Genomic DNA, 26975 nt, shown 5'->3' with positions numbered 1-26975 from the left:
ATGGCCTAAGCTAGTTTTTCAGGTTTGCTTTGGAATGCCCTTGGCTGAGAAGGGGGTCTATTCCATTGGTTGGGGAGATTAGAAGTTTATTTTTCATTTATACATGGTATTTCTCCAAAGGCTAGACAGGATGGATATTCCTTTCATTTAACGGATGAAGAAATTGAGATCAGAAAGATACATGAGTCATCCAGGATCATGAAGCCAAGTTATGACAGATCCATGGCTAGAAGCACAAACCTTATTTCCAGTTTAGAGCTGTTTTTATGAACCTCTCTGCCTCACACCTTAAAATAGGGATCAAAGGCCGGGCGCGGTGGCTCACGCCTGTGATCCCAGCACTTTGGGAGGCCGAGGCAGGCGGATCACGAGGTCAGGAGATCGAGACCATCCTGGCTAACACAGTGAAACCCCGTCTCTCCTAAAAAATACAAAAAATTAGCCGGACGTGGTGGCGGCGCCTGTGGTCCCAGCTACTCATAGTCCGAGGCTGAGGCAGGAGAATGGCGGGAACCCGGGGGGCGGAGCTTGCAGTGAGCGGAGATCCAGCCACTGCACTCCAGCCTGGGCGACAGAGCCAGACTCCGTCTCAAAAAAAAAAAAAAAAAAGGGGGGGGGGGATCAAAACATGGGATTACTTAGAACTCCTGGGGTTGACTCTAGGTCCCATCTTTTGATCTTGGGGAAATAATTTAATCTCTCTGAGTCTTTATTCCTTCATTTGTGAAATTAGATAGTAATAGCACTGTAATTTTCCAGTGGGTTTGTTCTAATTAGTATTGGAAGCAAGATTCAAATCAATTGTCTGGTTCCAGAGTCTGTGCTCTTAACCACTAGCCAGTCTAACGATTGTCATCATAAAGGGATAAAGTAAAACCTTTAGGAATATAAGGCTTATGTAACAAGTAGATGTAGAGTGGATTGTAGCAACATATCAGCTGACTCCCAGCTCTAACTGCATCTTCTAAAGTGACTTGGAGTTTCAGAGCTCAGGAGAATGGGGTTAAGCTAGGTGCTCACTGATTACATGAACTGTGTAGTTATTCAAAATGTAGATGCCAAGTTGGGAAAAAGACTGAGATTTTTTAGAAATGTCTTTGTTCTAAAGTATTTTTTAAAGACTGCCAGAAAATTTTATTTTATTTTTCTTACAGCACTGGGAGGTGTTCAGAAAAGTTACAGAAGTTTTCATTTTAGTCCCGGCACTTCTTGGTCTCAAAGGGAACTTGGAAATGACATTGGCGTCCAGATTATCCACTGCAGTAAGTTTTTTCCTACCTCAAATTATGTATGTTACCTATACTGTTTCTCTCTGTTAAGGGAAACTTGTATCAGGAAAATATTTCTTTCTCTGATATGCTTCTGCACTTCAGGGCTGTGCTAAGTAATTATGCCTGATATCATATTCTGAAAGATTGTCTCATCTGATAATTATAGGCCCTCTTTTATCCCAGGAAGTAGTTACTTGCCTCCTTTGGTGCCAGAACATTCTGGTATTTATCATCAATGTTTAAGGCATGGGTTAAATCAGATATTGAGATTCTTCGTGGTTCGATGGTTGATTGATTGGTATTTAAACTTTCTGTAATTGTAGAAGTAATACATGCTTATAAAAACTAAAGAAAAGTGAAAAATATAAAAAAGAAAATCTAATTATCCACTTAGATGTAACCTCTACTAATATTTTGATACAGATTCTTCTATACCTGCATATCTATACTTAGATATAGTTAGGTATATCATAATGCAAATACATACTGTGTATTCTAAAAAAGAACTAGAATTCTATATATTCTCTTTTATAATGTGATCTCCATTCATAAATACATCATGATCATCTTTCCATATCAGTAAATGTAGATCCGTGTCATTATTGACTATGTACTTTTCTGTTGTATATCTCTATTACAGTTTACTTCATCATCCATTACTGGATGTTTAAGCTCCTTCTAACAGTCTTCTGTTATAAACAAAGTTGTGATGAATATTCATTCTTGTACAAATATTTTTCCGTTCTTTTTTTTTTAGGGCCAATTCTAGGATTGTAATTACTATTCTGAAAAAAGAAATCTGTACTTTTAAGTCTTTAGCTACATATTGCAAAATTGTCATTCAAAAAGCATAAACAATTAAAAAAATATGCCAGTAGCAGAGTTCTGAGTTATTTTTAGAAGCTCAAAAGGACATTGTTATCTTATTATAACGTTATTTTGGAGTTTGCCGTCATGGAACCAAGTTATGGTTAGAACCACGTAGCCAGTAAGGTTCACTTCAAAGAGCTATCTGCCTATGAAATGCTAGCCAAAACTTAACTAAGTCACCAGATAATATTACTAATTGAAATTCCTTTAGTATATAAAGTTTTTTTTCCTTTAAAGAGGATAGAGCAAGATAGAGTTGATCCATCTACCAATTAGGAAAAAATTTAAGTATCTAAAGGCAACCAAGAAGTGGGAGCTGAAAACGGTGCTGTTGATGGGAGGACTCTCCACCCGCTGTCCCACTTCTCCTCTCCCCCTTTTTCCACCCAGGCAACTGTCAGTTTCCTAAAGTTTCTTGAGTAAAGCAGATGTTTGGAAAGAAATGCATCAAATAATGTTTTATTAATGTTACTAGTTTGCTTCATTGTTTCTTTTTTTTGGAGACGGGTCTTGTTGCCCAGGCTGGAGTACAGTGGCATGGTCTCAGTTCACTGCAGCCTCTGCCTCCTGGGTTCAAGAATTCTCCTGCCTCAGCCTTCCAAGTAGCTGGAATTACAGGCATGCACCACCATGCCCAGTTAATTTTTGTATTTTTAGTAGAGATGGGGTTTCACCATGTTGGCTGGGCTGGTCTCGAACTCCTGACCTCATGTGATCTACCTGCCTCGGCCTCCCAAAGTGCTGGGAATACAGGCGTGAGCCACTGTGCCTGGCCTGGTTTGCTTAATTAAGGGAAAATGGCTCATGTACCCTATGGAACTTTGTAAGTTCCTTCCTTATATAGTATATGAAAGGTCATATAGCTATATCTGCAGAGGACAATAATGAAATATCTGGTATTAGTGAGCTCTTATTATATGCCAGGTTCTTTGCTAACTGCTTTCCAGGGATATCTTATACCAACTCTATGGAATAAACACTATTATCTTGCTTTACAGAGGAGGAATTGAGGCTTAGAACAGTTGAATAACTTTCCTGAGGACACAGCTCTACATATAGTGGAATAAGTCATACTCCAGAATAAGTCACATTCCATTCCTTTTACCTGCACAAAGTAACTCTGTCAGAGTTTATAAAATCAATAAATAACAGCAGTAACAAAAACCTAATAACTTCCCCATGTACCTTGTAAGAATGATCTGCTAAGGTCTTGGTCTTAGCACCAATACATAATATTTTTGGTACTTAATATTTAAAATGTTTAAATGTTCCAAACATTATTATTTACAGATATAATACCTTTCCATGTAGTTAGTTGGTAAACTATAGATGATGTCTGGGAGTATCAGTCAGCCACTTAGGTAGAGCCAAACTCATAGAGTAGAATTACTTTGGTAAATTCACTTTAGTTTATAGTATATAGTCATTGTAATTATTGAATATTAAAAGGACTGAAAAATAATAGGAGCTCCTTGGGCTAGAGAAGAAAAGTATACAATGAGCCTCGAATATCTTGTGGTGCCGGAAAGTAAAGAAGTGCTAAAAATGAAACAAACAAACAAAAAAAAAATAGGGACATGACAAAAGGATAACAAGTGACATACTGGCCAGGCCAAATCTTGGAAAATTGGAGCCATACAATAGATAATGACAGTTACAGGTTATATATAACCCATGGAATAAAATAAGAATCCATTAGTCTATACATGAATAACAAGGCAGGCAAGGTCTCTGCTGTGATGGAATTTGCATAAATTTGGATATCAGTAAGGGAAGTGAAGAAAATCAAACAGGATAATGTGATGACGGATGATTCCTGAAGGCTATTTTATACAATGTGGTCGGGAAAGACTTCTCTGAGGAGGTATATGTAAGCTGGAACCTGAATAGTAAAAGTGAGCCAGCCATATGAGAATCTGATAAAAAATCAATCCAGGTTACTATTGTATTTAATAATTGTAACAATGTCAAATATTTATAAGCATTCTAGACAGTTGGGCTTTTAACATGCTTTTAAAGCATGTTAAATGCTTTGTTAAAAGCATTTTAAATGTTTTTTAAGCATTTAATAGATGGGCTTGGGGTGGCAATACAAATGTAGACCTATGTAACATATGTCTACATAGCTTAAAATTATACAACAAACTTATACACTTAAACATTTTCTCTTTCTGTCTACCTTGACAAATGTATTCTTAGGAAGACCTGGAAGTCCAAGATCAGAGTTAGAATTTTTGGACTTCTTGGGTTCTGTTTTGGAACGTCGTGTTGTAGAGAGAGCCACTGAGCCACCCCCTGGTCTGAGGCCTGCCCCAATTCCCTTCCCACCCTTGGCAATATGTGCTGCACTTTGAAAGACCTCACACATACACCAGGCCCCATGTCTAAGCTCCATATACACCTCCAACAAACACCCATCCCTTGGCGCTCCAGGGGTTGGTTGGCACCTAGTGGTGGCATGGTCTGCCTTCAGGAACACTAACTTGAGATACCTTCTCAAGGTATAATATGCTCAGGTATCTGGAGCATATGGGCTGAGATTTATATTTGTTCCTGTATCCCAGTATTTCCTTATATAATGGTGACATTTGGTGTCAGCTGAATGTTGATTTCAACATTTGACCATTTGGCATCCAGCTGCAATGTGTGTCAAGTATATCTCTAGCTTTTATCTTTAAGAAGAAAAAACAAAGAAACTTTTATGTAGTCTTACTGAGATTTTGAGAATTAGTGAAATTATATGCATGTGTTTCATCTTTTCCTACTTGTATTATGTTATAAGAACTGGTGGATTACCCTCCGTAGATAGAACTCAATCCAAGAGGCTTTTTGGCAGGAGATAGAGATTGAAGAGGCCTTGAGAAACAAAAGCGGGAAAATTTGAAGAAGAAAGTTATTTGAATGGGAGTTAAAAGGTGGCTTTAGTTTCATTTGTTGGAAAATGAACTTTGCTCTGATAAATATAGTTAAGCATACAAGAATTTAAGCAACCTGATAACTTTGGCAGGAAAAGTGAAGTTTTGGCTAGCTTACCTCAAAGAAAATATTTCGAAAGCATTGTTCTTGAGCATTATCCAGAATTTGTTTAAATCCAAATAATAGATTTAAAACACCAGTCTGTTTTGAAATAGGCCATGCTGTAGGGAATCTGGTTAAAAAACAATATGCTGCAAATGATATTTGCTGTTTAATGTGATCACGTACTACCATTAAACCTGAATGAAGGTGAATTTAATCTTTTTTTAACCTTAGTTAATTTGTTGTGGTGTCTATATTTTACATTAGGTATTATTCTCAAATGTCTGGTTATATGTATCTGTCCATATTTAAGAGAAGGAGTCTCCAGAGCTGATTAGAAGCTCAGCACAGGGGAGAAACTTGCCGTCTATGGTCTCTACTCTGCTGCAGGGTGATCTAACAGCCTTCCTTTGGAGAGGTAGGGGTAGAGCTGCCAGATTCCATAGATTGAGAGCTGTGCTACTGATTAGAAGATAGTTCAGTCAAGGAAATAAGAAAATGTTATAAGGAAGTAAGAAAACGTAAATAAGAAGCGCTGAGGCCATTTGGGATAGGAATTCCCAGGCAATGCAAAGGGCCAGAGGCAGGACTGTTGTTGGTATGTTAGATCAGTAGTTCTCACAGTGTGCTCTTCTGGTCAGCAGCATCCACAACTTGTTAGAAATACAAATTCTCAGCGCCACTCCAAAACTACTAAATCAGAAACTCCAGAGGTGTGGCTCAGCAATCTAAATTTTTTTTTTTTTTTTTTTTGAGACGGAGTCTTGCTCTGTCGCCCTGGCTGGAGTGCGGTGGCCGGATATCAGCTCACTGCAAGCTCCGCCTCCCAGGTTTACGCCATTCTCCTGCCTCAGCCTCCTGAGTAGCTGGGACTACAGGCACCCGCCACCTCGCCTGGCTAGCTTTTTGTATTTTTTAGTAGAGATGGGGTTTCACCATGTTAGCCAGGATGGTCTCGAACTCCTGACCTCGTGATCCGCCCGTCTCGGGCTCCCAAAGTGCTGGGATTACAAGCTTAAGCCACCGCGCCCGGCCAGCAATCTAAATTTTAACACACTCTCCAGATGATTCTGATACACGTTGAGGTTTGAAAACCGCTGTGTTAGATAAAGAGCATGGAGGCCAGTAGGGCGGGGACCAAGAGAGCCAGGGGGCACAATTTTAGGGGATGAGCCAGAGGCCAGATTATATATGGATTTGCCTACTTTGTGAGATAAGAAACCAATGGAAGGTTTTAAACAGAGGAGTTAATGTGATCTGATAGATATTTTTTAACAGATTAATTTGACTACTGCGTTGAGATATGGATTTAGGGGGCCAAGGACTGAAGCGGGGAGACTGGTTGGGAGTCTATTGCAATAATAGGTTAGAGATGATATTCAAGATGGTAACAGTGAATGTAGTGAGAGGTACTTGGAGTCCAGAATTAATTTTCAGAGAGAGTCAACAGAATTGATAGATGGATTAACTGAAATTAAACACTAGGAGCCATCACTAAAAATTCTTTCTGGATCTGAGAGGGGTAAAAGCAAACAAATTAGTAGATGGGAAAGTAGCAACTTGTGGTGCCAAGTTATGATAACATGGTGTATTCTTCTAGTTTATGGTGTTTTAATTGCTTAGAGAACTAAATCTCAAGTTTGCTGGGTAGAGAACTACAGTCTGACAGAATGCTAGAGAAGTGTTGGGTGTATTTCAGTTCTGATACTCTATGGGCTGTTAAGAAACTCTAAGTTAATGACTTCTTGATGGCAAAATCCCCAAAGCCTCATCTTCTCTGAACTCTTCACCGATTATTCTCTAGTTGAAAACTTCATAGCCCTTGGCTTTGAGAGAGACCCCACTGTCTTCTCATTCTCCCAGCTCTTTCACCACTGCTTGTCAGTCTATGTCTTTTGTTTTTCTTTGCTCATCCTCTAAATTTGAGATTTTCTTGAAATTCTAGTACCTTGTTCTACATGTTCTTCCTCAGTAATTTCGTGGAGTCCAGCACTGCTTGCACATTGCTGTTCTCAGATCCATATCTCCAGACTCTTTCCTGACTTTGAGAGCTGAATTTTCAGTTGCCTGTTGGATACCACTCAATACATTCTAAACGAAACTCATTAGTTTCTCTTATTTCCAGTTATACTCTTTTTTCTGTATTTCTTATCAGTTTATTAACATTATCAATCATCTTGTCCCTCTTCACTCTCTATCCAGTTACTGTCCAGTCTATGAATTCTGCGTATGAAATTCCTCTTTCTTTTTCCTTATGCCCCACCTGTCACCACCTTAATTTATTTGCGTGTTGTCTATAATTGGGACTACCGAAGCAGGTTTCTAACTGTACTCAGTGGTTCCAGGGAGAAGGGTGAATGAGTATAGTTTTTTTTTTTTTTTAACTTAAAGCAGTCACTATTTGAAAGCTGTTTTTTTCATTTATGTGCCCAAAAAATGCTTCTGAACATTTTACATTTTTTATGTAGTATTTGTTTTCACTTGTAAAATTAGGAGAAAAATAATTATAGCTATAGAAGGCCCATCAATGGTTACTTTAATCTTTTTGCTCCATTCAAGGGTCCTTTCTCATTTTTTTGATTATCTGAAGGAGAATCAGGATAAATGAGCTTATAAGATTATAAGGAAGGCCTTTGGTAAGTATAAACATAACTTAAAACATAAGATATCATAAAATACAGTCTACTCATTCAATCTGTGGAAGGTCAGTTGTTTTTAAAGCTTGTTATTCTATAAATCTAAAGACTAAACATTCACGGATAAAAAGATATTTCAATAAAATAGTTTTCCAGCCTGGGCAATGTGGTGAAATCTCATCTCTACAAAAAATAAAAAAATTAGCTGGGCTTGGTGACACACACCTGCGGTCTTAGCGACTTAGGAGGCTGAGGCAGGAGGATTGCTTGAGCCCTGGAAGAGGAGGTTGCAGTGAACTGAGATGGGGCCACTGCACTCCAGCCTGGGCAACAGAGTGAGACCCTGGTCTCAAAATAAATAAATAAATAAATAAATAAATAAAAGAGGTTTCTTATTTTTACAAGGGAATTAAAAAATGATGTATCCAAATCAACTTTATCTTGCCATCTTACTTGAGTCAAAACTTGTTTCTAAAGGTATCATGATTAACTTGAATAATTTTTTCCTGGATTTTAATCTTTTCAATAGTATATATGAAATTATAGTAGGTATTACAGATATATAATAGTAGTATATAATTAGAAAATGAACCAAGTACAATGATTCTATAAATTGTTGAGTTTTTCTATTGTTTGAGGTCTAAAATTTTCAGCTTTTAAATGTTAGGTATAAAGGAGTCAAAAATGGTGTTCACTGCCCTAAAGACAGTATTTCTTTTTTTTTGTTTTGAGACACAGTCTCGCTCTGTCACCCAGGCTAGAGTGCAGTGGCACGATCTCAGCTCACTGCAAGCTCTGCCTCCCAGGTTCATACCATTCTCCTGCCTCAGCCTCCTGAGTAGCTGGGACTACAGGCAGCCACCACCACACCCAGCTAATTTTTTGTATTTTTAGTAGAGATGGGGTTTCACAATGTTAGCCAGGATGGTCTCGAACTCCTGACCTCGTGATCCACCCGCCTCAGCTTCCCAAAGTGCTGGGATTACAGGCGTGAGCCACCACGCCTGGCCCCAGTATTTTTTTTTTTTAAAGTTTGTGAAACTATTTCCCAGGAGTAAATCACCTAGCATGATTTGATTAGTACTTTTCTACTCTAGGCAAAACTGATTTATATTGCCTCAAACCTCTTCTCAGAGAACACTTGATTATCTAAATTATTTAGTAACACTCTACCTTTCTCATTCATTAATTGCAAAAACATTTTCTGAGCCATTACTATGTGCCAAGCACTGCTGTGTATGCCAGGAGATCAGTAATAAACAAAACAGAAAATATTTCTGCCTTTGTTGAGCTTACGTTCCAGTGGAGGGATATGAGGGATATGAAGAAGCTGGCAAAATCTCTTCCCCTAATAATTTTAAGTTAGATTTGCAATTCATATTCTAAAAGTTCTAAAATAAAGGCAAATTAAAACCCAGATAATGATATTAATAGCTATGGCACAATTTAGTTATAGTTACAATCTCAGTATTATTTCCTAAATTTGGCATAATTCTGCATGTTCTTGTACAATCTGATTGCTAGATACAAATGGAATTGCATATTCATGTTAGTTCCTCACTTTAAAGTATCTTTCTTCAGTTATAAATATCAATCCCTAGCCACAGCTTTGTGTAGTAGAACTACTTATGTATAATCGAAAACTTGCAGTCCACTAGGTTTTTAATCAATTAGGGTTTCCTCCCCACCTTTTTTTTTTTTTTTTTTTGCAGCTTTATTGATATATAATAAACTGCAATTTTAAAGTCCACAGTTTGCTGAGTTTAGATATATAATATATACCTGTAAAAACTACCATCATAATCAAGAAAAGGAGCATATATATCATCTCTGTACATTCAGACAGATATTTGTGTGTGTGTTTTTCTGTACAATGTTTTATTATAAAATATTTCAAGCATACAAAAATATATAACAGTGTTTCTAATTCTAATTAATGGCAGAATGAAATGGTTGGGTGAAGCCTCCAGAGATTAACAATTATAAAATCTAGAAAACTATTTGAAGGCAATGGAAAGTGATCTGAAGCAGGTAGAAAGTAGCATTTACCTTTAAAAGACTATACTACAATGAGTAAGAATTGCAAAGTTAGTGATGTTTTTGCTTGAGGGAATTCCCCTATCTTTGGATATCATATGGCAGAAAACTGATAGTCTTATCAGCTCAAAGCAGAGTTCAGAGCTGGCAGAGTGGCTGGGAATTAAGGAAGGAAATTCTAGAATTGCAGAAAAGGGGAGACCCAAAATCTGAGTGTAAGATCTGATGAAATATTTGGCCAAGTACTAAAGTGTGTATGCATAGGAATAACCTCAATGAGTCTGGTAACAACAACAACAACAACAACAACAACAACAACAACAACAACAACAATAAAGTAGGCAGAAATGTGAGACGATCCTACACTTGAAAAACAAATGCACTGGTTAAGATTTCTGTGTTTGGTGACAGTCTTCTGTGACCTATGCATAGCTATAGTGGCAGAAAGTTGAAGTTTTAGTGGCTTGGATTATCAGACGACAGAGTTGGGAGCTGACAGAGCATGTGGAAACTTATAAAGGAATCTCAGAAGCAAGAGAATTGCATGGAGAGTGAGCCCTGAAATCTGAGCATAAATTGTGCCCAAATCTTTGGTGGTGTAGTTTGCTTAAAGTGCACAAGTACAGAAGAGACTTTCAAAGGGCTATACTAAAAGGCATTTGTTGGTAGCTGAAAGAACCAAGCAGAGAGATGAGCTGCTTCACTCTATGGGAGAGACAAAAGCCTGTAGTGTGAGTCTGGGCAAGTTCACTGCCTATTAGAATGAAAGCTCAATTATCATCACAAGAGCATAACAGTATCCAGAGTCACTACAACATATTATCTACACTGTCTGGTTTTTAACCCAAAATCACTAGATGTGGAAAGAAACTGAAAAGTGTGATTGATATTCAAGAAAAGTATGATTAATATTCAGTTAATGAAAAATGATTCCAGTTGGGCCCAGATATTAGATTAATAGTCTTTAAAGCCACTAGTATGAATATGTTCAAACTAAAGGAAAATATGTTCAAATAATAGACAAATATGTTTCAATGAGTGATCAGATAGGGAGCCTTAAAAGAGAACTAGTAACTATAAAAAAAGAATTAAATGGAAGGTCTGGAGTGAAGAATGCTATTTTGCTTCCCCACCATCAGGTCAACTAATCTAGTATCAGTAGACCTAGCAAAAGCCTTTACGCCAGCAATGAATGAGAGTTCCTGTTACTCTACATCATCACCAGCATTTGGTATTGTCAGTGTTCTGGCTTTTGGCTACTTTAATAGGTGTATAGTGCTATCTTGTCTTAATTTGCATTTCTCTGATGACATATGATATGGAGCATCTTTTCAAATGCTTATTTGCCATTTGTATATCTTCTTTGGTGAGGTGTCTGTTAACATCTTTGACCCATTTTTTAAATTGGATTGTTTATTATTGTTGAGTTTTAAGAGTTCTTTGTGTCATTTGGATAGCAGCCCTTTATTAGATATTTCTTTTGCAAATATCTGTTTTTAAATAAAATGATTATACTGGCACTATATGTTCAGTGGTAAAAATTTGAAAAATTCACTGAAGGACAAAGTAAAAAATAGAAATTATCCATACACTGAACACTTGGAAGTAACAATGGTAACTTTCTGGTTTTTTAAAAAAAACTATTTTTTTGCACATATAGTTAATACATGTTTTTTAAGATAATACATCAATGAAGACTTTCAGTACCTTTGTTTCAAGTATTTATTCATTAAACATATTTTTTCTAGTATTAATTGTAGTGGCTATATTTATAAATCTATACTTTCAAGGTCATCCAAGACCCCTTTTATATGTAGCTCCATTAAATCCTAAGTCTTGCTCATAACTAATATGTCTCAGTGTCAGATCTAAGTAACGTCTGTTTATGCAGAAGAAGGATTTGGGGGTTATAAAAACTAGAGATGACAGTTTCTACCTAAAGGCATTCAGATTCAAAAATTTTGAAACCACTGTGCTGGCCACACAAAACACATCTTCAGGCTCTGGCCACCTCAGCTCTACTCTTTCCTAAAAAATTAGTTGATGTCTCTGCAAAAATATTAGTCTACTTTTCTAATACTTTAAGATATACATAATTTAAATAAAACTGGGTTATATAGAAGTCTTCACTAGATCATGCCCTATTATATTTTATCACCATCTAAGCTCTTGGTTTGTCTGGCTGGGCACCATCAGGTCAGCTAATCTAAAAAAGTAGGTCTAGCAAAGGCCTTTACACAGAACACTCATACTTCTCCCTCTCACTTTAGAAAAAACTTAAATGGCTTATACTAACACTAAACCACTGGACAGTAGGATGGGTCAGCACAACTATTGGTGTAGTTTTTACAAGATGGAGGCAACAAAATCAATTTTCTGTGTCCTGCCATACCTCTATCCACATGCCAATGCAAGCCTATACTATACATATTTTCCCTAACAAGGTAAATTTGGGGCAAAATTTCTCTTTAGTTTACTTTTTAAAAAAATCTTACTATGGAAAATCTTTGCTTTATAAAAAAAGTTATTATTTATAAATATATTCTACATTTTATTTTTATTTTATGCCATACATTGTTTTAATTTGTTATTTATTGTTTTATCTTAGACTAAGAAGAGTAAAGATTCAGAGACTTCTAGATTAGGAAGGGACTCAGAGAGTGTGATCTGCATTTATAAAACAAATTAATTGATTAATGCCACCCTAGAGATCATGAAAAAAAAGCAAACTGATTAATTGAAAAAATGATGCCGGGTGTGGTGGCTCACTCCTGTAATCCCAGCACTTTGGGAGGCCAAGACAGGCAAATCACTTGAGGCTGGGATTTCAAGACCAGCCTGGCCAATGTGGTGAAACCCTGTCTCTACTAAAATACACAAATTAGCTGGGCATGGTGGTATGCACCTGTAATCACAGCTACTTGGGAGTCTGAGGCAGGAGAATCACTTGAACCTGGGAAGTGGAGGTTGCAGTGAGCTGAGATCATGCCACTGCATTCCAGCCTGGGTGACAGGGTAAGACTCTGTCTCAAAAAAAGAAAAGAAAAGAAAAGAAAAGTGTCACTTTGGGTTTGGTCAGGAAAACAGAGCCATGGTATGTATTGAATCAATAGGGAATTTAATAGAGAAATTTGGGGTTACATGATTGTAGGAGAAGTTGGAGAAATGAAGATCTGTGGTAGGAAACTCAGAGAAACTGCCTGAAGCCCTGAAGCAGGAAAGAAAGCCATGCATGCATTACAGCAAGGAAGTCTGGACACCTGTGTGTCTGATCACCTTCCAAAAATAATAGCCTCTGCTTCACTGGTGACTTCCAAGTCTTAGGCAAGTTCTTCTCACTGGCAGACTGTTACCTGAAGCTATAGGGGAGGGGATTTTGGGGAATGTAGTTACAAGCCTTAGAAGGGACTGGTGGTGATAGTGCCAAATTAATGTGGCACAGTTGCAAACCCAATTCATAGCACTCATTTATTCTGTAACTCCTATCTTTCTTGATCTTTTCCTAGACCTGAATATGTGTATGTCTCCATTGGTTATTAAGCAACCCTGGAGTCTTGATGTCTTATACTTTTTCATGGAATCATTTTAGATTGCTTCCTATAGATAAGAGTTATTATATAGATAAGAGTTATTTAAAAATAAGACTAATTTCACTCATTCCTATTTCTTGAACTCTAAACCTGAGGTAGGTTCATTCTGTAAACATTGCTTGTACCTTATTACTCTCTTGAGCAAAGCCCCAGGTTGTTAGAACTACAAACATGAATTTCACCAATGATTTAGATTCCCAGTCTTAGTAAAGAAATATGTTAAATAAAGACTGCATTAATAATTATTCTGAAATACTGAGAAATCTCAATATTTGCATTTGCTGGGTGCTTTGAGACTAAAGTCCACAGTGAGATTACAGAATAGAATCTGTTTTCCAGATTGATAGAGGAAATGTTTATATAACTCTTAACCTGCTAGTCTAAAGCCAGTGACCTAAACTGTAGTCTGTACCTGGTTAAAACTACCCATGAATACAACCCTTACTTACCTTCCTCTTTATCCATTTTTCTATAGCTCATTTGAAAGTCTTTCATGACCAAACTCATCATGAGTAATTGAAATGCAACTCAGGGTAGTGTTTTTACTAAATGATCGTTCATTGCTTTCCAAACAACTACATTAGAAAAACTTGGCAGATTTGGAAATACACTTTTTGAATCCTAAGTGATTGAGAAATATGAATTAGCTCACAGAGCAATTGAGTATGTAAGTGATAATATTATTTTGGAGAGTGTTCTTCCATTTAGCAGAAAGATGTGTAAAATTTAATAGTTGAGGTACATGATCAAAATTTATTTGTAAATTGAATGAATTTTATTGCTAACAGTTCTAGTCACGACTCAAATATAAATTGTATACATGTGAATGATTTGTTTGTATCTTATTTTTTGGGTCAATAATTCTTCAAGTTACATTAGTTTTATAATTTGGAATTAACTGCTAGTGGATCAAAATTATGTAATTATTTACAATGGACCTCAATACACAAAATTTGGCATACTAAGATGATACATGATGATGCTAGTTGTAAGTTAACATCAGTAAGTGGGTAATACTAACGGGTCCACTAGTTCTTGTAAGACAGGTAAGTAAAAAAAAATTTTTTTTCTCTAAACATGTTAGGCAAACCTAGCGTTAGCTGAAAGGCTGGTAGTGAATTCAGAATTAATTTCAAAGCACAATGTGAGCTCATTGGATTTACTGAATAATTATTTGGGGCTTTAAGATTTCACGTGCTGTTTGAACACAGCAGAGAGCATGTAGATTTTCTTCAGTGATACATGAAAATATCCATTTTAACAGGTAAATATTGGGAAGATGGATTCGCCCATTGAAAAGTGGAACCTAATAATTGGCAACCTGGCTTTAAAGCAGGTAAGTGGTACACATATTTGTTTACATATCTTGGGTGTACAAATTTTGAGTGTTATCTATAAGATTGTTATAAATTTTAGTACTGTGAGTCTACCCTTTGTTTTCAGAAACACCAAAACAGTAATTTAGTACCTTGAAAAAGTGATGGAGTAAATGGATACCCATGACCTCTGAAAGCTATTCTTTGTTTAGAAACCAGTTTTTACAAATATGAAAAAATATACAAACTATGGAAAAAATATACAAAATATTGTCTGTCATAAGTGTGTGATAGAGCCAGAATTTGCATTAATATATCTGTTTAGTAAATATTTAGCACTTCATTAAGTGCTATTTTTTTTTACTTTGCTATTTAAAGATAAACTGAGTTCTTTTCTATGTATTATGGTCAGATATTTGTTTGTTTTCCTTAATTTGTTAATGTTAGTAGTATTAATATGCACAATACAGTAGTTTACCAATTACATATATACTGAACTGTGAAGTGTAGATTGTGTATAATCTACAACTCTTTCTAACCTTAGGTGAATATCTCTTTTTCTTCTTCCTTCACCTTCTCTTACCCCTAAGACTGAAGACTGCGGCTACCCCTAGTAATTCTCTAGCTAGTGTGAGCTTAGGGAATGCACACTAATTTTGATACTAGCTCAGCTAGGACATAATATTGTGAACCTGGTTGCACGAACAGAATTTCATGTAATTCAAGGACAAAGAAACAAAGCACACTTTTTGAATGTGTGTATAAGTGCTTGTGAGATCACAGACGTGGAAATAGGAAAATCTGCCATCTGACCTCAGCTTTAACATTAAACAATTTATAACCTTTGTTAATCGATTTGACTTTTCCGGACTTCACTTTTCTCTTTTCTTTTTTTTCTTTGAAATAAATTTTTGTTTTATTTATTTATTTTTTTTGAGGCCGGGTCTTGCTCTGTTGCCCAGGCTGGAGTGCAGTGGCGCAATCATGGCTCACTGCAGCCTTGACCTCCTGGGCTCAAGTGATTCTCCCACCTTAGGCCCCTGAGTAGCTACAGGACTACAGGTATGCGCCACCACACCTGGTTAATTTTTGTACTTTTTGTAGAGAGGGGGTTTCGCCATGTTGTCCAAGACTGGTCTTCTGGTCTTTTCTTTCAATTTTTAATTTTTGTGGATACATAGTAGGTGTATATATTCATGGGGTACATGAGATGTTTTGATACAGGCTGCAATGCATAACAATCACATCATCTAAAATGGTATATCCGTCCCCCCAGCATTTATCCTTTGTGTTACAACAATCCAGTTATACTCTTGTAGTTGTATTTTAATGTAAAATTGAATTATTATTGACTGAAGTCACCTTGTTGTGCTATCAAATACTAGGTCTTATTCAATTTTTTTGTACTCATTAACCATCCCTACCTCCCCCACACTCTCCTACTACCCTTCCCAGCTTCTAGCACCCATCCTTCTACTCTCTAGCTCCATGAGTTCAATTGTTTTGATTTTTAGATCCCGCAAATAAGTGAAAACATCCAATGTTTGTTTTCCTGCTCAGCTTATTTCACTTAGCATAATGACCTCCAGTTCCATCTATGTTGTTGCAAATGACAAGATGTCATTCTTTTTTATGGCTGAATAGTGCTCCATTGTGTATAAGTACACATTTTATTTATCCATTCATCTGTTGATGGACACTTAGGTTGCTTCCAAATCTTGGCCATTGTGAACAGTGCTGCAACAAACATGGAAGTGCAAGTATCTCTTCAACATACAGATTTCCTTTATTTGGGATCGTATACTCAGCAGCAGGATTATTGGATCATACGATAGCTGTATTTTTAGTTTTTTGAGGAACCTCCAAACTGTTCTCCGTAGTGCTTGTGCTATTTACATTCCCATCAACAGTGTACGAGGGTTCCCTTTTCTCCACATCCTCACCAGCATTTGTTATTGCCTGTCCTTTGGATAAAAGCCATTTCAACTGGGGTGAGATGATATCTCTTTGTAGTTTTGATTTGCATTTCTCTGACCATCAGTGATGTTGAGCACCTTTTCATATACCTGTTTGCCATTTGTATGTCTTCTTTTGAGAAATATCTATTCAGATCTTTTGCCTGTTTTAAAATCAGATTATTAGATTTTTTTTCCTATATATTTGTTTGAGCTCCTTATATATTCTGGTTATGAATCGTTTGCCAGATGGGTAGTTTGCAAATATTTTCTCCCATTCTGTGGGTTGTCTCCTCACTTTGTTGATTGTTTCCTTTGCTGTGCAGAAGGCTTTAAACTTGATGTGGTCCCATTTGTCCATTTTTGCTTTGGTTGCCTGTGCTGGTAGGATATTACTCAATGTATTTTGCCCAGACCAATGTCCTGGAGAGTGCCCCTGATGTTTTTGTGTAGTAGTTTTATAGTTTGAGGTCTTAGATTCAAGTCTTTAATCCATTTTGATTTGATTTTTGTAGATGGTGAGAGATAGGGGTCTCATTTCTTCTGCATATGGATATCCAATTTTCTTAGCACCACTTATTAAAAAGACTGCCTCTTCCTCAGTGTATGTTCTTGGCACTTTTGGAAAAATGAGTTCACTGTAGATATATGGATTTGTTTCTGGTTTCTCTATGCTCTTCCATTGGTTTGTGTCTGTTTTTATGCCAGTGCTGTCTTTTGGTTACTGTAGCTCTGTAGTATAATTTGAAGTCAGGTAATGTGATTCCTCCAGTTTTGTTCTTTTTACTTAGGATAGTTTTGACTATTTCGGAGTCTTTTGTGATCCTACATAAATGTTAGGATTTTTTTTTCTATATCTGTGAAGAATGTCTTTGGCATTTTGGTAGGGATTACATTGAATCTGTAGATTGCTTTAGGTAGTATGGACATTTTAACAATATTGGTTCTTCTAATCCATGAACATAGAATATCTTTACACTTTTTGGTGTCCTCTTCAATTTCTTGCATCAATATTTTATAGTTTTTTTTTTTTTTCAAGACAAGGTCTTGTCCTGTTGCCCAGGCTGCCAGGCTGGAGTGCAGTGGCACGATCTCAGCTCACTGCAGCCTCTGCCTCCTGGGTTCAAGCAATTCTCCCACCTCAGCTGGGATTACCAGGCACACCACCATGCCCAGCTAATTTTTGCATTTTTAGTAGAGACGGGATTTCACCATGTTAGCCAGGCTGGTCTCAAACTCCTGACCTCATGTAATCCACCTGCCTCAGCTTCCCAAAGTGCTGGGATTACAGGTATGAGCCACTGTGCCCGGCCTGTTTTATAGTTTTTATTCTAGAGATCTTTTATGTCTTTGGTTATTTCTAGCTCTATCTTATTTTACTTGTAGCTATTGTAAGTGGGATTAATTTCTTTTTCAGATTATTCACTGTTGGCATATAGAAATGCTACTGATTCTTGTGTGTTGATTTTGTATCCTACAATTTTACTGAATTTATCAGTTCTGATAGTTTTTTGGTGGAGTCTTTAGGTTTTTCCAAATATAAGATTATATCTTCTGTAAATAAGGATAATTTGACTTCTTTCTTTCCAATGTAGATGCCCTTTCTTTCTTTCTCTTGCTTTAGGTAGGACTTACAGTAGTATGTTAAACAACAGTGGTGAAAATCTCTTTCCTCTTCTAAATATCATCATTGTATTAGAGATGTCTAAGATCTTTTTCAGCTTGAAATTGTAGGAATCTATGCAGGGGTAATAATCAAAATATTTAACAACCAGTAGAGTACTGTAAATAATATATAAAATTTGAAAATATATTCCATTTATTTTTAAATACCCTAAACTCTTACAAAGTAATATGAGTTGTAGTATAAATTATTTGTCAAATTATTCTAATAATTTTCATCTCAGCTTTTCATTTTTCCTCCCATTCTTAGTCTTTCCTTTTCCTTTATCATCCTCTCTCCCTGCAACTGTCAGTCAAAATGGGAGTCAGACATGGCTAGGAATTTACTGATTCTAGTTGCCATAGCCCGAAGCCTGTGTCTGTATGTGCCTTACTCCGCCAAGGGTGTATGAAGAACAGGGAACCCCAACCAGGCCCCTCAGGACACCCCTGGTGCCAGCCAGTGAGGCAGCAGTTGGTTGAAGTCCAGTCATAAGTAGACAAAAGCGAGAAGAAAAGAAAATGGAGCGGTGGGGGTAGTGGTTGGGAGAGAGAGTTTTTTCTTCCTGAGGCTTCTTTTGCTAACACTTGTGAAGGAGTAGATGATGAGCGTGGGGAGGGGAGTAGGATGGGCTTGCACAAGTCTCCTCTGCCTGGATACTGACCATGGAGGGTAGAAAGAGAGAAGGGTAGAAAGCACAGAGGAGGCCCACATTGCCACTTGCTCAGGGGTGTGCTCTTCTCACTATTAAATGGAGTCCCAGGCAGATCGCCTGTCACATATTTCTTCACGGTTGTACAGAATGGCCTCCTGGACCAAATACATATATAAGTAGTCAAATAAAGCAAAGTCTCCAGTCCTACATGAGGAACTGTTGCCTCACCAGGAGGGACATGTCCTGTACGAACATCTCTTCAGGCCTATGGCCCCTATCAACCTTCCCATCTACTACTTGAACCCAGACTTTGCTTTCTCTTGGGTACAATTAGTCATTTTTCAGTTAGTCATTCTTTTGCAGGTTTCCAGAATAGGACTTCCTCATCTCAGTTGTGTGCTTTTATTTTCTCAGAAATTGATAGATTTATATATATACACACCATGATGTCTGCAGTAGGCTCTCTAGCTTTGTGTTCCAATGTTAAGCCAGACAGGACTTGGAATCATAGTGCTAGAATTTATATTATAAATTAATTTTACTGCTTTAAAGTGTAATTACATTATTTACTAACCAGAATGAAAATACTGAAATATTTTAACTGCTACACTCATCATGTTGCTTATTAGTTTGAATCTCAGCTCTGAATCTGTGGATGACGTCCACAGGAGCTATAGTATTAATATAAGTTCATGGGACTGGAGTCCAGGATATCTGGTCTCTTTAGTCCTGGCGCTTCTGTTGATTTACTGTATGACTACTTTAGGAATTTTTTGCTTGGAGTCCTTAATTCCAGCACATGGATAGGCTTCAGAGAGTCCATGAACACCAAGAAACTCTACTCAAAATACTGAGTGCCTCATGTTTGCCTAGAGAAAGAGAAGTCTATTCTATAGAGTTTTTACCAGATTGTCAAAAGAATCCATGACACAAACTCATCAGTGCAACAGATGATTCCCTTAGGGTTTCTTTTAGTTCCGACATCTTATTAATCTGAAGCTGAGTTAGTGGTCATTGTTATTTCTTAGTCACAGGTTTTTTTAGTGTTGCTTTATGTCAGCACTGTGGAAAGCATTTTATGTATTTATATAGTTAATTTAAATCACAAAGTTTGAGGTTATCCTTGTTGTCTTACTGTTTAGGAACTGAAATTTTCATAGCTCTAATCACAGTTGTGCTTATTTGTGAGGTTATTTTCAAATGTTTGTCTCTCCCACTGACCAAGAGCTCTGTGAGGGCAGGGAATAATCTACGTTGACCACTGCTGTAGCCCAACACAAAACATAGCACATTATATGTAGTAGAATCTAAATAAATACTCATTGAATTAATGAATTTAAATATTTGCTACAAGATTAAGTGCTAGAACCAGGAGTCAAACTTCTATATTTCTATTATAAAATCCAATCTCTTGCCAACACTGCCTCTAGAGTCAGACTTCAGATGTGTGGATTGGGTACTTCTCAGTCTGAAGGTGGCATTTTCTTAGGTGATCTATTAATTATACCATCAGCATCACTTGGGGTGCTTGTTAAAAACAGATTCCTGGGCTCCATTCCATACCTGTTGTCACCAGATCATCAGGGCAGTTTGAGAACCCACCATCTTAGGGAATATTAAAACCAAAATATAGTAACTACTCTAAAAGGTAATGTAGCTCAATTATTATATGCAATACTTTTTTTGACTTTTTATAGTAATATTTACATAATCAAAATTTTTAAATGTTTTTAAAGTGAATAATTCAGTTGGATTTATGAAAACATTTTCAGGTTCAGGCAACAGTAGTTGGTTTTCTAGCAGCTGTGGCAGCAATTATATTGGGCTGGATTCCAGAAGGAAAATATTACCTTGATCATTCCATACTTTTGTGCTCTAGCAGTGTGGCAACTGCCTTCATTGCATCTCTTCTGCAGGGTAAGTGAATTTATACATGTCTACTCTATAGCCTTTTACATTTAAACAGTTTATTTCTTGAGATGACTATTTTTATTTAAATGATACTTGTTATGAAAGCAACAGAAAAAAAACTTATCTACAAACTTAAAAAATGCCTTAATTATTCCAGATATATTTACATTTCATTATTTATAAACCTTAGTGTACAACAGGCTTTTCTGAGGTTGTCTCCTGACCTTAGATACTCTGTTATAGTTCCCCAAAAACATCAGGAAAACTGTCTAAACACTGATTTGTTTCTGTAAGTTAAATTAATTGGGAAACTCCTTTCTGGACATCATGCAGGGGATTTACTGGCTTGTCACTTGAGTAACAAGTGTTCCAGGAATTCTGGGTTTCAAAAGCTGTCCTCTGTTGAAATTTTTTTGTTTCAGATTTCAAGAAAAATTTCTTCCGTTTCTGTGGCAATACAAATATAACCTTATACTTAAGACAGTATATTGTTGGCTATAGAATTTTCAAGAGCCAGAAGGTTTTAAAAATTAACTACTTTAGAACTTCTATTTTGGTTATTTTTCTTTATACTTATTAGTATGAACTTTACACTAGAGAATTAGCTTATTGTGGAATCAAAATCATAAAGAGTTTGTTCTTTTTATTTTGTAATTGTCATTTTCTTGCCCTTATATCACCAGCAAAGTTTAAAATGGATTATTGTCACATTAGGTGATCATACAATGCAGCTAATGTTTTTGGCTAGGTTCTGGGAATTTAGGGTATCTTATTAAAATTATGACTTGACTTCCAAAATATTTTCAAGCATTTTGTTTTAGTACTTTAATTGTATCAGGGGTAGTTTCTTGTCTTTATAAAGAATTACTACAATTGAATAGAGTTAACATTGACCAAAGCAGAGTAAAATCAAGCTATCGAAAAATTAAATTTTTGCTACAGAAAAAAATTATACCATCAGCATGCTAATTTTTAGGCTCATTTGCTTCTTTCTTTCTGATTTTATTTCATTTAGAAAGTGTCATTCAAAATTGTTCATTCAAAATTGTTCATTCAAAATTGTTCAGTATTTGAAAGCTTTTCAAAACTACCAAAAATTTAGAATTTTAAAATGTATTTGTTTAAAGCTCCTTACTTTGAATAATGTGTGTTCTAATTTTACGATAACTTGACCTTTATAAGCACTTTAGTATATGTAAAGTAGAAACTCTTAGCCATATTTATAGGTGAGAAAACTTAGGTAAGGTGACTTGTCCAATCTGATCAACTTGTTACCAGTCGAATCAGAACTAAAACACAAGTTTCCTGACTCTTAGCTCTTTCCACTGGACTATGATACATACAAAATGTTTGTTTTCAGCTGAAAAGATATAGATGATACTATATATAGGAGAACTTGCCATATACATCTTCAAATGTGCTTTTTGGAAAAAAATTCTAAGCAATTACATCTTGCTTGATTATTGCGTAATGCATTTTTTGAAAGTTTTCTGCTATAGCTTTTTTTTTTTTTTTCAATGATATTATGGAAAAGGTAAGTCTCTAGTAGTTTAAAAAGCCTCCAGAATACTAAAATGTAAGGCACTGTTTGATGCAAGACAAAAATTCTGCTTATTAAAATTTTGGCTTTAATAGGTAGAGTAAAAAACACTGGGCTACAGTCATAAGCTATGTGACTTTAGGCAAGAATTTAAGCCCTACTCTGTAGGACCTCAGTTTTATTATCTATAAAGTGAGTATGTTGGAACAAAAGCATTTAGAGTCATTTTAACTCTAAAAGTGCAGTGAGATTCTGTTGTTTTTTTCTCCATAGCCATATTTAGGCTTTCATATTGATTTGTGGTTAGCACATTTAAAGTTTTCTCTTTACTACATCCTCTTAATGAGTATCTTGGTGTGACAAAATCTACACAATTTAGTATGAATAAAAATGTTAATAGTTTTATCCCATTTGTATGATTTAAGAAAATTAGGATATAAAAGTACAAGTACACAGTTAAATTTTCATCTTTTATTCTCTCGTAGGTTTATAGACAGAAACTTCAGGTTTAAAGAATATCTTTTACAAAGACTGTTTCTTGTGTTCTGGCCTTCAGTGTTTTAAAATTTAATTATGTGCTGCTGCTTAATACTTCAACGTCTTTAAATAATAAAATGAAACAAGCATTTCTAGCTGCCATATGGGAACAAATCTAGTTTTGTTGGTCTTCTTCCCAGTTGTTGTACATATACATATGACTCACCTTTTTTTAAATGTTTTCATATTTTATTTGAGGGTTAAAATTAAAACCTTTGGATTCATTACACACGAATACATTATATCTAAGATATACATGTCACTAAATTTGAAATTTTAGCTTTAACATAATTTTAGTACCTTTCCGGCCTCTAAATGCAACACTGAACTTCTTAAATTTTCTAAGATCCCCACTTGGAGTTTGTTGAAAGGCATTTTGCCAAAGCATTAGAGTAAATGTTTTGTTTGCTTTAGTCAGCTTATCTAAGCGGTCTAACTGGAACTGATAGGCTGTTTGTCTATCCTACACATATTGGTATTTGGGGGATTGATTTTCTTTAAATCACAGCCTAAAAAGCAATGAACATTCTTTCTTCTAGGAATAATAATGGTTGGGGTTATCGTTGGTTCAAAGAAGACTGGTATAAATCCTGATAATGTTGCTACACCCATTGCTGCTAGTTTTGGCGACCTTATAACTCTTGCCATATTGGCTTGGATAAGTCAGGGCTTATACTCCTGTCTTGGTAAGTTGATTTAAAACTAAATACTGTGTGTTGTCTCAAGTCTCTTTAAATAAATATCGTTGCAGCAATGCCATGAATCCATGGTAGCCTTCATTTGCATTAGAACTGTTGTTGAGACTGATTAGGATAACTATCATTTGTTTTATACCTGCTATGTGTTATGGTTCCCACTTTTTTTTTCTCATAGAGTTTAAAACTCTGTAAAATAAGGATTATCATCTCTAATTTTAGATGAGAAAACCAAGGATCACAGAAGTTATGTATATTACCCAAGCTTATACAACTGCTAGTAAAAAAGCTGAACACAGGCTTATCATACTTTGTGATTTCTGTCCTTTCCTCCAAATGTACAGCAGCTAGAAGTCAACTTTCAGTGTTCTTTGCCTAGAATTATCTCAGAATATAAGCTTATAAGTGGTACTTAAAATTTACCAATGGAATGTTTTTTCCCCATTAGAAACCCACACCAATAAGTAGCTTCATGGCTACTAACAAAAAGGAAAAAAAAATCACCACGAAAATTAGACTGAATGCTGTATAAAGTTGGAGCCTTATATATAATTCCTGATAAATAGTGACAGAATATTTATGGAATCTAATGAGTTGTTTTAATACAAATTTGTGTTCTGGGTAAATGGTAAATGAATATGATCTGTGAGCGTTGATTAAATGCTAAAAGTTCGTTGTGGTTTTATTATTTTTAGATGCCAAATTAAAGAAAACAGGAACTTACAGTAATACAAGAAAAAAACATGAGTATATATGCCAAGCCAGAGGCTAACATTTATTCACATATCCTCACATATGTTCATCGGTTCTATACAGATTTATGGTATACCTTAAAATAAATCTAAAGCATATTTCATTTGAAGAAGTAAGAGTCTCAGATATATGTTCTTGAAATAAAGGACTTTAACTAACCAAAGGCAATAGTTTTCTGTGACCTTTGGAAATACCAAGGAAGCTTCATTTAGTATATAAAATTGCCTTAAGTTATTTAGTGGGTGGCATAAAAACAATATTTAATAAGACTTGGTGTGTATGTTCAAAGAATATTTCTCTCATTTAGAAGATAAAGTTGCATCTACTTTAAGTGAGGTATAAGACAAGAAATGATCAATGGCCTAAATGTAAGCTCTTACTCCCAAAGGTCTTGGCTTTTTTATGTTGTTGTGCAATTTGCAAAGAATGATATATGTTCAAGTATATTAAAGACAACACTTATTCCCTTCCCTCACACTCAGAAAGTGGGTTATGTTATTAAAGGGATAATCTTAAATCTGCTGTAATTTATATTGTTTGGATGATAAATTGATAATACCTTTTCCTTCTCTAAATTATTATAAAATTTAGAAATAGATGCTGAAGTCAGGGATTGAAATATTAGCTTATGGCTAGTAATAGAAAATATGGCTTAATGTTCTTCTCCTACTCTATTAAACTCACCCACACACTCTCAGCCAGACAGCTGGACAACTTGTAGTCCTCACGCCATAGAAGAAGCTGTTAACTGTATTGGGGAAGAGAGACTGTCACTAATAGGTTGTATCTCAAAAGAGAAAGCTAGTAACAGCCTGAGTTAGGCATGAGTTAGTGCCCCTTTCCCTAGTATTACTAATTAGATAAGTCTCTCCCAATTTGAGGAGGAGGAAAGAGAGAGGAAAATCGGAGTAGAAGAGGATAAAGCGTTCTGTCTCAATATCATTAAAAGGACAGAAATTCTATGGGTTTGCCCAGGAACATAGAGGGTGGGGGTAGGGATGGAGGGCTGGTAGTGGTTCTGGGACAGGTTACCCTATATACATAAAAAATACAGGTATATTATTTGCAGATTTGGGTATTTAAATTACCATTAAGTCATTTATAACACATTTTTCAGCTGCTTGCAAATACCAGATATCTCCTCAGTTAAAGACAGTGGTAAGAAAGTAAGAGAGAGAATGCCATTGAAGAATGTTATCATTATAAACATGACAATTGTTATAATGTTACAGACTTAAGTACTATGAGATTCCAGAAGATAAATAACTATTGAGGAAAATAAGGCACCTGACCTTTACAATTTAATTTAATTAAGTAATTAATTTTTGAGACAGAGTCTTGCTCTGTCACCCAGGCTGGAGTGCAGTGGTGTGATCTTGGCTCACTGCGACCTCTGCCTCCAGGGTTCAAGTGACAGTTATGCCTTAGCCTCCCGAGTAACTGGGACTACAGGCACATGCCACCATGCCTGGCTGCTTTTTTTCATATTTTTAGTAGAGATGGGGTTTCACTGCGTTGCCCAAACTGGTCTCAAACTCCTGAGCTCAGGCAATCTGCCCGCCTCGGCCTCCCAAGTGCTAGGATTACAGGCGTGAACTACCCTGCCCCACCTAAAATTTTATTTTTAAAAATTATACAGGGGATAAACTCTCCTTTTAAAAGACTTAATCATAATGTGTTGCCATCTAAAGCTTTCAATATTTTGAATGTTATATAGTGGTGCATTAATAATTTAACTAGATCAAGAAATAAAAAAGTAAAATGGAATGTTATTATCACAGATCATGATTTTGAAAAATAATGTTACTAAATATTGCTTAGAATTTTCTAATCCTTGTCTTCTGAAAGTTGGCTCAAAGTAATTCAAGATAAATGAACTAAAATAGTCTTTTACATTTTTTCTGTATCATTGATTCCCCTAAAGAAATATTTTTTAATGTGTTACAGATCAATCCCATAGTTAATTTAAGAGTTAAAGGTATTTCTAGTGTCTCTGTTCAGATTGCTAAAGTGTCTGCTCTGTGAGCACTAGGGGGCCTCATAAGAACAGCAGTTGGATGCCTTATATTTGTATTCTGAATACCAAGATTAGGAACAGACACATTTAAATTCCAAGACCCCATTCATCCTGCTGAGAAGCTTCACTTTTGGAAACCAAGTTTATTTCCTGAACTATATTGAAAACACTTAGCAGTTTTTAGAGATAAAAAGAGGATTTTATAATAGCAGTAGGCTTTAGTTATAGAGGCCATGTATTATATAGTGCTCAAAGAACTGGGCATTAAGAAAAGTCTTATGGGCTCAATTAATCAAGAAGATATAACAAATTGTTAATATATATGCACATAATATCAGAGCACCAAAATATATCTATGATCAATTGTTAACAGATATGAAGGGGGAAATCATAAGGCAATAGTAGTAGGGGACTTCAGTACCCCACTTTCAACACTGGAGAGATCATCCAGACAGAAAATCAGTTAGGAAACATTGGACTGGAACAATGATGTAGACCAAATGGACCTAGC

General features: G+C 35.9%; 1 protein-coding gene across 2 annotated transcripts in view; it reads left to right on the top strand.

Moving 5' to 3' along the window:
* The window catches only part of SLC41A2 (solute carrier family 41 member 2), a 143654-nt gene that overhangs the window by 44691 nt on the left and 71988 nt on the right, over window positions 1–26975 (top strand). For both annotated transcript variants that reach the window (XM_023192081.2, XM_023192145.2), the window contains exons 3-6: window positions 1155–1262; window positions 14687–14758; window positions 20784–20928; window positions 23539–23685. In XM_023192081.2, coding sequence (XP_023047849.1) covers window positions 1155–1262; window positions 14687–14758; window positions 20784–20928; window positions 23539–23685 — 472 coding nt within the window. The remainder of the gene's footprint in view (window positions 1–1154; window positions 1263–14686; window positions 14759–20783; window positions 20929–23538; window positions 23686–26975) is intronic.

Source organism: Piliocolobus tephrosceles, chromosome 10 (assembly GCF_002776525.5).
Source record: "Piliocolobus tephrosceles isolate RC106 chromosome 10, ASM277652v3, whole genome shotgun sequence".
Taxonomy (NCBI): domain Eukaryota; kingdom Metazoa; phylum Chordata; class Mammalia; order Primates; family Cercopithecidae; genus Piliocolobus; species Piliocolobus tephrosceles.
This window is presented reverse-complemented; position numbering and strand designations above follow the sequence as displayed.